At 46.0% G+C, this 14214-nt stretch overlaps 1 protein-coding gene across 1 annotated transcript in view; it reads right to left on the bottom strand.

Annotated features, from left to right (window-relative positions):
- The window catches only part of Vps13d (vacuolar protein sorting 13 homolog D), a 227482-nt gene extending 214018 nt beyond the window's left edge, over positions 1-13464 (bottom strand). Inside the window, 5 exon segments of the mRNA XM_034502521.2 lie at positions 797-880; positions 975-1165; positions 2451-2528; positions 9927-10097; positions 13347-13464. Of these exon segments, the coding sequence (XP_034358412.1) occupies positions 797-880; positions 975-1165; positions 2451-2528; positions 9927-10023 (450 nt within the window). The 5' untranslated portion in view covers positions 10024-10097; positions 13347-13464.
- Positions 13465-14214: the final 750 nt, after the last annotated feature.

Here is a 14214-nt window from a genome sequence, read left to right as displayed (position 1 = left end):
ATAAGAAAATATTCCTTTGTTGTAGAAAATATGTTCACACCTACACATAAAGCATTATATACATATACACGAAAATGTTACTATAATAACAACAACCTTTTTTCTTAACTTAGTGCCCCAAGTGCACCAATGTTTTAATCCAAGTTATGAAACTAGCAACCTCAGGTCATACTTTTGGGAAGTGTGACACACACTAAGCATATCTGGCCTGGGTGGCCTTGACACTGCAAGAGGATCCTAGAGACTCCAAGTATGGGCAGCTTTGTGACTGAGTGAAGATTCATTGTCTGATGCCACTCCCAATGATCAAACAAGTGGCCAGTGCACTACAGCCCATTAAACTCAGTAAGATACATCAGTGTGAGGTCACAGTTCACACACTAGGCAGTGGGAACCCACCTCTCTCATTTTGCAGATGAAAAAACTGTGACCAGAGAGGCTAGATGACTTGCCCCGAAACCAATCATCCAGACCTAAGTAACCTGGCTTCTGAGGTAAGAAATCCTTTAGCAAGTAGGATTCTAACATTCAAAAAGAAAGTGTGGTAAGGGGAGGGGGAGTGAAATGGAAAACGCCTACTCACACCAGCTAAAGCAAGAAAGACCTGTGTCGGCCTCACAAGCCAGGACTTGCTTGTCAGTTTTCCCTTTGGCAGCAACCTCTAAAAAGGCGCACCTGAACAGCCAGGCCCCAACAATGCACCAGCTAAACCCACAAGAAACGAGCACTCGGAAGCGAAAACACCTCGAAACCTCAGAAACCCTTCATGTGCCCTCGTGAAGGTGACAGGACTCACCTCGATATTCTCCACAATCCTCGTGACAACTGAGGCAGTGACTGAATACCAATATGGTTCTCCCTTCTGCTGCCGTCGCTCACTCTGCAAGGGAAAAGAGCCAGTGTCAGCAGAGGCCAGTGCTTCACTGTTGGGGATGTCACAAGAGCCCCTAAAGCACAAAGGCTCTATGCCTTGCCTTCCATCTTTCCTCCAGGGCTTGAAGCAGCGCTTTCTTCCGCTCCCTCTCCAGTAGCTTCTCCTTCTCATCATTGAAGTCCTGGATTTTCTCAGGGGCAACGATTACGTGGAGGCCCGAGATGGAGATCACCCAAGGGTCCACATGGGGGCGGTAAAAAGGAATCTGGAGGGTCACTTTCCCAATCAAGCCTGGAAGGAGAAGGATCCTCTCATTAGATGCCTGTACACTTCTTAGGTTTCTCAAAGTATTTCTAGCTCCCTTTAAGGCACATAGATTGCTTTTGCCACTATTTATTAAAAAATAAAAAACTGACAAGTGTGGTGGTGCATTTAGGAAATGCTGAAGAGACAGAGGCAGGAGGATCACGAATGAGTCCGAGGTTAGAGGAGCAATACCTTGGACTGTGACATTTAGCTCTAGTAGAACTTGTACCTTGGAAGTACAAGGCCCTGAATTCCATCCCCAGCACCAGAAGGAAAAAAAAAAACAACAACAACAACAACAACAATCACAAAACAACAAGCCAGGTGTGGTGGTCCATGTCTGTAATCTTAGCACTCAAGTGGCTAAGGCAAAGGGATGGCAAGTTAAAGCCATCCTGAATCAGAAACTGAGTTGAGCCGGGCGGTGGTGGCGCACGCCTTTAATCCCAGCACTTGGGAGGCAGAGACAGGCGGATTTCTGAGTTCGAGGCCAGCCTGGTCTACAGAGTGAGTTCCAGGACAGCCAGGGCTACACAGAGAAAACCTGTCTCGAAAAAAAAAAAAAAAAAAAAAAAAAAAGAAAGAAAGAAAGAAACTGAGTTGAAGGCTAGCCAATCAGAGCCACCTTAAAATAATTAATTAAAAAGAATCAGCTATAATGAATCAAGCTTGGAAATGCCCAGTGAGCCCTTTCATGTAAACATAGACTACCTACTAGGAAATACTCTTCCAACCGGACCACATCGTGAACTCCTAAGAGGTACCTTTCTTCCCACGGTACCTACCTGCACAGACCCTGGTCCCAGCGCTCGTCCCATGTTAATAACTGGATGGTTGATGAGTATTTGTTGGGAGTTATCCAGCTTACACATCTACCCTTGAACACACTCATTGTAAACGCAGTATAGAGATAAAGAAACCCAATGTTCACAAGAATTTGGGCTCAGAGCTACCTGGCCTTGAGAATATGACTTACTTCCAAACTTCTATTTTAGCCAAGCCTTTAAACTCTATGTAATAAAAAATGTGTCACTGGGCATGGTCTTACTGCGCAGTCCTGGCTGGCCTAGAACCCGCTATATAGAGGAAGTTGGCCTCCATTGCACAGATCCACCTGCACTTGGGTGAGACTGATGCATACTGATACAAATTCTCACACTTCCTGTCTTCTTCCTGGTCAAGCAGACAGATACCAACTCCAGGGCTTTTGACTCTCCTGCCCCAAATAACTTGATCCCCGGACCTTCCTCCCTCCTTTGGTTCCACATACCAGCTTTGACTTCAAAGGGCAACTCCAGTTCTTTCAGGGCATCTTTCTTTAAAGGGAGGTTTTCTAATTCAACAGCACCTAAAAGCAAAGCAGCATAAAATAAATGTTCATCCAACAAAGACTGACTTGCTGGCTGTGCGCAGAACACTGAAGGTTATGGCCATGGCAATGCCCCCACTAGCCAGAGAGTTCTGTTTGGAGTACTGATGTGACCACCCACTGAAGCACACATGACTGCTGAAGGGTAGCAGCCTGAAGACCTTAGGCAAGAGCCTTACTATGTTTGTAATGAGCCAGAGAGTAAATACGTTAAGCTTTATATCATGTCAACTGCATTTTTTAATTTCTTCTTTTTTAAAGTTTTTTGATTACATTTATTGGGGGTGGGGGTGTATGAGATATGTGGGTGGTCAGAGAACAAGTTTCAGGAGTCAGTTCTCTCCTTCCACCATGTAGGTTCCAGAGATAACACTCAGGCCATCATGCTTTGCGGCAAGTGCCTTTACCTACTTGTCGTCTTGCCAACACTTCCTTTCCTTTCTTGACTCGTAGGTCTCACTATGTCGCCCAGGCTGACCTCAGGCTTCTGGGCCATACCATCCCCCTACATTAGCCTTCTGAGTACATGGCCAGTTTATTTATTTTTTCAAAGAAGGTTTAAAATCTAACACACAACTAGGAGTTTAGTTCAGTTGGTAAAATGGTCACTCACCACAACAAAACCCTGGATTTGACCCCTGTAGTGACAATTTTGGCATTTTGGTTTCTTTAAAAAACATAGAAATATTGTAAGAATTTATAAGAATATGGTCTCATTTTAATCCCAGGTGTGGGATGTGGAGCTGCTTCAGATCATCCAGAGCAGCTGAATATGATTTGCCTCAGGCTCTAGCAGGGGCATGATTTTGCCAGCAGCATAGTTTCTGTGACTATGTGACCTTTGGAATTCTGGGGACTTTTCTGAGGGTAAATAAATGTTAGGACCTCGAGAGGTATGATGGATTGTTGTCAGTTGGTAGGTGGTTGCTGTTGGTCGTTGTTGGTTGTGGTTTGTTAAGTGGTCGTATGCAAGAAGAAATTAGAAATCCTGACATCGAAGATCAAACTCGACCCAAGGAACTTGATGCCCCAATCAGCAGGGAGTAGTTTAATGATAATGTTACCCCCTTTCTCCTCTGTCCCTTTTTCTCTCCTAGCTAGTATTAGGGCACTGAAAGTTAGGTTATTGAGGACATGCCCTCAAAAGTGACTGTGAAAATGGGGCCCCTTCCTGACTCTGCTTCCCATCAGCCATAAAGTAAGCAAGCCTGCTCTGCCAGGCACTCCCACCCTTACTCCAGGCCCAGAGGCAACAAAACCAAGCAAACTGGGTAAACCAAAACAGTTGAACCAAAATAACCTTTCCACTTTTTAGGTTGATTGTCTCAGGTATTTTATCACAATAAGGGAAGACTGACAAACAGGATCACCTGACTATGCAAGCCATTCATCTTCATAAATATAACCAAACTGAACTCTATGCAGGCCACAGAGCACAAGAGAGCACACCCTCTAACATAGACTGTTGAAAAGAGGGCCTTGGTGTCATAAAACCGTTTGCAGGACACAAAGCAATTTCTGAGCCTTGAATCAGTCTGGGATAGGTATTTTTGAGAACAGGGAGTACAGACAACAACCGTTAAGGGGTAGGAAGCCAGAAACAGGACAGACAAGGCTCACTGCAAAGGCATATGACATAGGGACTGCACCAGATAAACGGCTATGCAGACTCTAAAGAAGAGATCAAAACTAGCAATTTAGCAGGTTCTAACCAAGCATGGGCTCTTTGTGTGTGGCAGAGGGCATCCACATAGGGTCCCACATTGCATAAAGCTAACTAACCTAAAGCAACATAAACTTATTTCCACAGTTGTAGAGAAAATTATCATAAACAAGAAAAATCAGAAAATAGTCTCCTTAGGTAAAAATGACTTTCAGATAGACAGTTTTTTGTTGTTTGTTTGTTTTTGCAGCAGTAGGGATTGAAGGCAGGTTCGTGCACATGAAAACTAAGTGCTCCAGTGGAACCATGCCACACTTGAACTGAGACTGGCCATATTTTCCCATATGCTAATCAGTCACAAAGGCAGATGGTCCCTAGGTTTCCCTGGCCACCGCACTGTTCATAAATAGAAGGAACTAACACCATAAAACAGTAAAGAAGCTGAAGTAGACAGCACAGGAGGTTTAGAAAGGAAAGAGAAGCAACAGAAGCCTGCAGCAAGCCAACAGCTAGGGACAGCAAAAACAGTAATGGTTCAAGACAGAGGACACACTCGTGTCCCCACAACACACACCCACACACAGACAGACACACAGACACACAGACACACAGACACAGACACACACGTGTGCCTATGGGCTCTGCTGGGGAAGTTCCTGCCCTGCTAGGAAGGATTGTTCCTAAGACATGCAGCAAAGCACCCAAAGGAGGTAGACACCTTTGAAGCCAGAATGGCACTCACTGATTTCTAGGCAGACAACTTCCAGGCTTTGTCATGGATGGCTCACGCCAAAATTCCTCATCTCACACTGGCCAGAGATCTATACTCTAATACTGTGGTGAACCCAGGTATTTCCCAGCCATCTATCTGTGTTGACTGCCAGATTCTCTTCATTCTGCTCCAGGTTATTTATAGGACCAGGCTGAATGGGGATCAGAAAATAAGGAGAATTGGCACATGCAATCATTGCCTAGCAAAGCCTTCACTTTTTGACTCCAAAACATCCTCCTGTACCTACAAGTTCCCAATCCCTGCTCCTGGGATCCACTCCTCTCGGAGCGTGGGTACCACTGTGCAATCTACTGAAACCCTTTCCAGCTCATTCAAAAGCTACCCCAGCTTCGTCCAGGCCCTACAGACAAAACAAAGAGTTCCTCTCCTACGCACTTAAACGCATAATGCAATTTTTGTAATTAAAGACAGAGTCTCCCAGTGTCACCAGACTAGCTAGAACTCACTACATACCCCAGACTGGTATTGACCTCACAGCAATCCTTCTTGCCTCATCCTCTCAAGTACTGGGATCACAGGAACAAACCATCATCACATTCAGCGATGGCCTCTAGTTCAAGTGCAGCCATTCAGTGATGACTGCCTTGTGAGCAGGAACTTTACAGGCTAAGGCTGAAAGATGATAATGACAGCACCTACCACTAAGCAAGGTCTCACTATGTGCCAAGTACTTCATCATTATCCCCGCCCCTCGCCCACCAAACAGTGGGCCTCAAACTCATGTCCTCCTAATCTCCCACTCATGCAAAGCCAATGTTCTAGCACCAGACTATAATCAGCCTGGAGATGTGTGGGTTGGAGATATGGGTCAGCAGTTAAGATCACTGATTGTTCTTCCAAAAGACCTGGGTTCAAATCCAAGCACCCACATGTCAGCTTACAACTGTAATTCTACTTCCAAGGGATGACATTTTCACACAGACACACATGGAGGCAGAATACCAATGTAAATAATTTTTTTAATTTAAAAAAACATACTTACCATAAATTTGAAAGGGCAAGGAAGGGCATATAGGAGGGTTTAGAAGGAAAGGGAGGGGGTAAATTGTATAATTATATTATAATCTCCAAAGATAAAATAAATAATCTTTTAAATGTTTAATACATGTGGTGCTTTAAATGAAAGTGGCCCCCACTGGCTCATATATTTCAAAGTCTGGTTCCCCAGTTGGGAGACTGTTTAGGAAAGACTCGGAAGTGTTACCCTGTTGAAGGGGGTATGTCACTGGGGATGGGCTTTGAGGTTTCAAAAGCCTATACCAGGCCCAATGACTCTCTGCCTGCAACCTGCAGATCAGATCAGCTCTTGGCTCCAGTTCTTGCTGCCTGGCTGCCTGCCTGCTGCCATACTACCTGTCATCGTAATCATGGACTAACCCTCTTAAACTGTAAGCAAGCCCTCAATTAAATGCTTCCTTTTATGAGTTGTCTTGGTTGTGGTGTCTCCTCAGAACAATAGATCAGTAACTAAGACAACATGCTCTAATGTTTAATTTTATGTATATGGATGTTTTCCCTATATGTATCATGTGTGTGTCACTTCTGTGCCTGGTGCATGTATGTGTGTGGGACCATGGGCTACATGCCACCACTGACTGGACATGTGCACACCTGTAAGCCTACCACTTGCAATGGCAGGAAGATCAGAAATTCAAAGTCATCCTCAGCTAAAATCAACTTTGAGGTCAGCCTGGACTATGTGAAGAATCCAGGGGCTAGAGACGACAGATGGTAGAGTCGACTGCCACAAAGCAGAACCACCTGAGTTTGATCCTTGGGACCACACTGTGGAAGGAGAGAACAACTCTCACAAGTTATCTTCTGACCTCCACCTATTCGATATAGCACACACACACTCCAATCAACCAATTAGTCAATATAATAGAACGAAAGGAAAAAGGGGGAATAGGGAGAGTGAAGAAAAATTTTTTTTTCCAAAACAAGCATTCTCTGTGTAGCCCTGGCTGACCTAGAACTCGCTCTGTAGACCAGGCTGGCCTCAAACTCATAGAGATCTGCCTGCCTCTGCCTCCTGAGTGCTGGGATTAAAGGTGTGAGCCACTACTGCCCGGCTGGAAATTTTTTTTAAATATTCGAAATGCAACCAGCGTGCCCTGCTATCACAGGCTTTTTGAGCTTGGTCAATACTAAAGTGTTCCACATCTCAGAGTCTTCCAGACTGGGGATGCTCAACCTGTACATCAGTTTCTCAACAAGTAGTTTGCTGGTTAAGAGCTGGTTAAGTGGTAGCACCAGAGGTTACAGGCTTGTCTGTCTGCCCTGGGGTGAAAGAGGAAGAGATGGCGCTGGCACCTTGGAGGTGCTGAGAGCAGGGTCAGAGCTTGAACCTGACCTCTAGCCCCAAGCACACAGCCTTGCCAAGCAGGTGCTCACTAAGTGTTGGCCAAGTGCAACCTCTGCCCTCCAACTACTCATGCAGTGATTGGCATTTTAACTACTTACATACACGTGCACAACCCAGCACTGACACACCAGCCAATCCTGTGCTGACCATGCTGACAATGGATGATGAGGACTAACCTGCACTGCGAGCCCACGACATGCCAAGAACAGCTCTAAACTCTTTGACCCACATTAACCTACTTGGTCCTTAGAGCCCTATGGGACGATTAATAATTTCTCACATGCAGAAATCAAGTAATGTGTTCAAGTTGCTGATAAATGTTACAATTGGACACAAACTCAGTCTGGTATAAAGATAGTCTTTTTTTTTCTTTTTCTTTTTTTCTACTTTTTGTCCCTTCCAGGAAGTCCACGATAACCCAGCCACTTGAGCATCTCCCCACACATTTAACAACAGTAAATATTCGATACTAGGTCAAAATAAGGGTCTCTTACCTGTCTAACACCCTGTGCCCTCAATCACTACTCCACTAATGCCAAGACCAACAAATACTGTCAAATACTGTTAGCTCCTTTCCATAGCCAGTCTCCCAGTTCACAGTCATGCTTCCATGAGTTGTGGTGTCCTTTGGACTCCTTAAGTAAAGGGTCAAAAGTAACACCAGTTATGGAAGAAAAACAGTCCTCAAGAATATATATATATATATATATAGATAGAGAGAGAGAGAGAGAGAGAGAGAGAGAGAGTCTACCTAGTCCTGGCAACTCACTATGTAAGAGCAGAGTGGTCTCAAACTCAGACATTTTCTGCCTACCTCTGCCTCCAGAGTGCTGGGACTAAAAGCATACCTCACTATGTTCAGCTGCATTCCATAGATTTAAAACCCAAAGAGAATAATAGTCCTTAAAGAGGATGTTAGAAAAGTTACCCCTAAACACCACAAGGATGCATACAGTTGTTATAAGACATATTCTAAGCTCTATGTGTGGTATGCCTGCAATCCCAGCACTTGGGAGGCAGAGGCAGGAGAATCACCACCTGTTTGAAGCTGGCAGAGGCTTCATGGCAAGTGTCAGGTTCAGCCAGTACTACAGAGTGAATGAAAGACAGCAGGCCGGGCCAAGGAGATGACTCAGTGAGTAAAGGTGCTTCCTGCCCAGCCTAAGTATGATCCTTAGAACACACAAACCGGAGAGAGAGAACCAACTCCCAGACGTTGGCCTCTAACTGCCCCAACATATCATGGCATGTGTACTCATAAACGTACAAAATAAATAAATGCAACTTTAATCTTACTCTTTAAGTCAGGGTTCCACTGTGTTGATAAGGCTGGCCCTGAACTCACAGAGATCCACCTGCCTCTGTTTCCCAAGTGCTGGGATTAAAAGGATGTGCCACCACACCTGGCACTTTAATTTAATTAAAAAAAAAAAGATACATTCTGTCTCGAAATGCTGAGATTAGAAAGCTGTCATTAGTACGTCCAGATCTACATCACAGGTCTTTAAGCTCCATCTCATTAGCGAACACTATGCCACCACCTAACTCTGCCCTTAATGAGAGAAGCTGAGCCTGCAGTGCTCTCCAAGCAGTCTCAAGGTACCCAAGCACATCAACAAGTCTCAGAGCAAGAACTTTGACACTACTGCAAACTCTTCACTTTTGCTTCCCACTGGCTTCCTTCAAAGAACAGAGGGAAAGTGGGAGAGGGAAGGATCCATTTCTGTCTCTAAAGAAAGGACAACCAAACCACACTAGCTCCCACAGCCACCTCCATCAATCCCAACGAGCCTGAGGATGGGAAATGCCTGGAACACGAGGTGTCCAAGACAAAGAAGTTCTGGTTCTACTCTTAGAGTGTGGAAACCCACAAGCTGTCATTCCCTCCAGCCTGGTCCTGGGCAAACCCTGTTCCCAGGACACTGCACTTCCTTCCTCTCCACCAGCTCTGACTTTGCTTACTGGCAGCCAAGTCTTCTTGAGGAAGGGTCTTACTTTGTATTCCTGGCTGGCTTAGAACTCAATATGAAGAACAGGCTTACCTGGAAATCTAAGTAGACCAGGCTAGCCTGGAACTCATAGAAATCCACCTGCCTATGTCTCTCAAGTACTGGGATCAAAGGTGTATTGCATACCTAGCTCTGTCTTCCTTCTCTGTATACATTAAACCAGTGGTTCTCAACCATCACAATGGTGTGACCCTTTAAAATAGATTCTCATGTCCTCAATCACAAAATTATTCTGCTGCTACATCATAACTCACACAAACCCACAGGTAAATTAGGGCAGGTGAGGGGACTCAGTGGGTTAGGCAGGCGCAGGAAGGCTGCTAGCATGAGTCTAACACCACCCTCCCCAACCCACATGGTAGAAGGAAAGAATCAACTTACACAAGTTGTCCTCTACCCTCCACATGGGCACCATGGCATATGCAATACCTTCCCACACAGACAGAGAGACATTCATACATACATAACATATCTAAACTTTTAATTAATTAGGTTTTTTTCAAGAAAGAAGCACCATATTTTACTGAAGACAAATGAGTGTGCTTACCTTTGAGAAGTGCAACCGACAGCTGGTCAGTGTTCAGATTATTGACATATTTCCCCAAGTAGGTATTGAGAACCCAGGCCACGAGACCTTCCAACATGACTATTTCCTCAGAAAAAGGTGCTTAGAAATCATGGATCAGTCTTTTATTTCTCTCTCTCATGGTCACTGAATCTATAAAAGAAAACAATAAAAGGCAGTTAGCCAGTGCAGCTCAGTGTGGTACGGCAGGCACCCCTGAATGCTAGCACTTGGGAAACAGAGGCAGGCAGACTTCTGCGAGTTCCAGACCTGCCTGGTCTAGAGTTCCAGGCCAGCCAGGGTTAATAATGAGTTCCTGCCTCAAAAGAACAACAAGACAGAACCCATGCTCTGGTTACAGGTTCAGCATTTAGATTTAGTCCTGAATCACAATGACTTGTTACAATAAGTAGTATATATTATGTTTGTCAGTGTTATTTAAAAAAAATATATTATTCTTTTAAACGCATACTTAATAAACACTCTAAAGCTTGTCAGAATACTGATTGGCAATTGATGTCAGTTTTCCTTTCATCTGCTGTAAGTATGTCAATGATACTTTAGCTAATATTTGTAAAAGTGTTTCGCTGGGCAGCTGGAGTCATGGCTCACGGGTTAAGAGCACCGGCTGCTCTTCCAGAGACCCAGGTTCACTCAATTCCCAGCATCCACCTGGTAGCTCACAACCATCTGTAGCTCCACTTCCAAGGAATCTGATGCCCCCTTTTGTCCTCCGTAAGCACCAGGCACCCATGTGGTACACAGACATTTATACAGGCAAAACACTCTAATAGAAAATAAATTTTAAAAACAGTTTTGCCTGAAGTTACATAGATATTTTTACCTTGAGGGCCATCCAAATAGCTCAGGGGATAAAGGCACCTGCTATCAACTTGAGAGCCTGAATTCCATCCCTAGGACCCACACACAGGAGAGAATTGGCTCTAGAAAATTGTCCTTTAACCTCCACACACAGACTCAATGTACACATACACACAAAAATAAACATATTTTTTTAAGTGAGCATGAAAAAGACTGAGACACAAAAGAGAGTTTAAGTGAGAGACAAGAATGGTGGTGCAGGCCTCTGTCTCAGCACTGGCAGGCAGAGGCAGATGGACCTGTGAGGTTAAGGACAGCCTGGTCTACATAGCAGTTCCAGAACAGCCAGGGCCTATATACCCAGTCTCAAAACAAAAGTTCAGATGGGTTCTCGGATCACTGGTCTAGTGGATTCCAATAAGAACTCTGAGTTGTAAATTTTGCTCTAGGCCATCACGTTGGTCACCAACCACCACACCAGACATTCCAGATTTCCTATGGCATGTGTCCCACTTGGAACCGGACTATTTTCAGGATCCTTTCCAAGTACTTTGCTCCATGACTAGTGATTTATCTTAATGCCAGGAGATACACTTACCCCAAGGAAAAAGCTAACAACTCAAGCAGACCCAAAGTAAAAGCCCTGTAAGAGTTGACCCAGCTTCCAGGGAAGATTGCTATTTACTTGTTAGTAGTATCTAGCACTTCCATGCAAGACATAATTGTAATCAGGGACAGTTAAAAGATCAATTAATTCTTTAGGGTGATGACCCACACTAATCCCAGCTCAAGGGGAGAAGAGGCAGGCAACCTCTAAATTTAAAGCCAATCATCTAGTCTACACAGGGAGCTCCAGGCCAGCCAGGACTACATATTGAGACCCTGTCTCAATAACAATATTATTGAAACATTTTGCAGAAAACATATCTTATTGCCTTATTTCTTTCAAAAGATTTGGGAGTGTGTGTGTGTGTGTGAGGGGGGGGTAGTTATGCTCCAGACATAAAGCCAAGGATGTGGAGGAGACTGGTCAGCATTTGTTATAAAGATCACAAAAACAATTTTTTTATTTTTAATCAAAAATGCTTCACTGTAAATAAAAGACATTTCTCTACTGTCATTTCAACAAGGTAAATCTATTAAAAACACTATGTGAAACTGACTCCCTTGTTTTACTATGTGAGCCTCAAACAGACATGGGCACCGAGCCAAGGCTAGAGTAATCTTTATTTTTGTTATTGCCATTAATTTCAGTCCTAAAAGCCAACCCTCCCTAAAATGCCAACTCCAGATATTTTCCCAGTAAAGAGAAACTACCATCAGGCCAGCATGATGTCTCAGAGAGTGAAGGAAACTCGCTCCCAAGATCTGAGTTTAATCCCCAGAACCCGTATGGTTAAAAAGAGACTACAGACTCCCACAGGTGGTCTTCTGACAGCCGCCCTCCCCCCAACACACACACACACAAAGTGTAAAATAAATTTACATTTTCAGGAAACTATTGTCATTTTGTACCCGTGTTCTGGCCCTACCATACTTATTCTCAATGTGGAAGAACACAAAGTAAACATTTAAAAGGCATGAGTTGTTAGCGCCCTAAGATGTTCTGCTCAGTGTGAGTCCCAGGCCAGAAAGCATCCGTTAGCTCTACTAAGCATCTAGAGCAGGCTTGAGGCCACTTCAAGGATTCCCTTAAGGAATCTGGTTTCAGGAAGGTCCGCCAGACTGGCGAGAATCCCAGAGTATTTATATGCTCGGGTCCATCAGGACTTCTAGGCAGCTGCCCGGCAATAACCCCCACCTGGCTTCCCCTATCTGGTGTAGCAGGTGACACTGAAGGATCTGGGTTCAGCCCACTGCCTGGGCAAACAGCCGGACATGACCTTGAGCCAGGCCCCACCCGAGAAAAGGCCAGACCGGAGAATGGGAAGCATTGGCAATTGGACCTGGAGAGTCCCTGTGCCAGGCAGCTAGGGCGGAGGTGCTGAGGGATTCCAGGAGCTCTGCCACAAGGGAACAACTCCAAGTGGGTGTCAAGCCGGGGGCTCCACAGGAACGCGAAGCTTCCCTGGCCTTCTCATACCTGCGGTCTGCTGTCAGAACCCCAAGCCTGGCAGCAACAGGAGACAGAGCCACCAAGCCTAGAGAAGATGACTCTCTAGGGGTAAGAGAGGGGAAGGGTCCCCTACCTGGAGGAGGAATGAGAAAGAGTGGGACCAATGACCCCGGGGACCAAGCCTGATATCCCCACCCAGAGGTGACCCCAGACGGGGATGGAGGCACCGAGGGAAGGGACGGCGACCCGCTAAGGGTGTGCTGAAGGGACACTCGCACGTTGGGATCAGGCCTAGGGAGAAGTGACACCCAAAATCCAGTGGTGTCTCCAGGCTGCAGGGACCGGTGTCCCGAGCCCGGGCCTGAAGTGCCGGCGACACTCGGGCTCCGGGGTCCCCGCGAGGGCGCCCGGGCTCCGGGAGAGGCCGGCTGCCGCGGACCCCGAGCCGGGCCGTCGGAGCACAGCCGGCTCGATCCCGTGGCCGCTTCCCGTGAGGTCCTCGGCCCTGACCGCCGCCCCACTACCTGTCGCCGTAGCTGTAGCTACCGCTGTCGCTGCCACCCAAGCCGGGTTCTGCGAGGTGCTTCCTCTCCGCCACTCCTCAATGGCGGTGACTAGAGCGCTAGACTCGACCAATCGAGTGGCTATGTACCTGGGCCTGGCCAGCCGAGCACCGAGCCGTCGATAGGGCGCCCCCTAACGTCGGCGCCGTTCTTGCAAGGCTACGGGGGCCTCCCAGGATGCTGGGGGGCTTAATGAGCAGCACCTCAATCAACCCCATTTTACAGATGGGTAAACTGAGAGCCAGGACAGTGTACGGATATAAATTAACCTAGTTCAAACACTATCGTGCCTCCAAAAACGCCCTGCTTTCCGTCTACCGTTCCACCCCACCACCCACAGTGACCCCTTGACTGCGTCTGAAGTCTGTAATTCAAACCATGCCTTTTCCTTCTTGAACCACTCTTCCCCACTACACTTTTATTAAAATTCAGCCTCCTGGGCTGTCAAGATAGCTCAGCTGGAACAACAACTTGCAGCCAAGCCAGATGACCAATGCCCCTACATGGTGGAAGGAGAGAACCGATTCACACAAGCTGTCCTCTGACCTCCAGGTGTGCCTGCCCACAAATGCACACAAAATGAGTAAATGCACATTTTAATTTAAAAAAAAAATGCCTCCTTCTGAGCACTCGGGAGGATCGATAGTTCAAAGCCAGCTAGGGCTACAGAGTGGGTTCATCCATATCCTGTCTCAAACCCCATTCTCTCACTCTTCCACCCCCAACACACACACACACACACACACACACACACACACACACACACACTACTTCCAGAAGGCAGGAACCACTACATAAAGCCAGGCATGATACTTGTAAGCACAAACAA

This window comes from Arvicanthis niloticus, chromosome 5 (genome assembly GCF_011762505.2).
Source record: "Arvicanthis niloticus isolate mArvNil1 chromosome 5, mArvNil1.pat.X, whole genome shotgun sequence".
NCBI classification, from domain to species: Eukaryota; Metazoa; Chordata; class Mammalia; order Rodentia; family Muridae; genus Arvicanthis; species Arvicanthis niloticus.
This window is presented reverse-complemented; position numbering and strand designations above follow the sequence as displayed.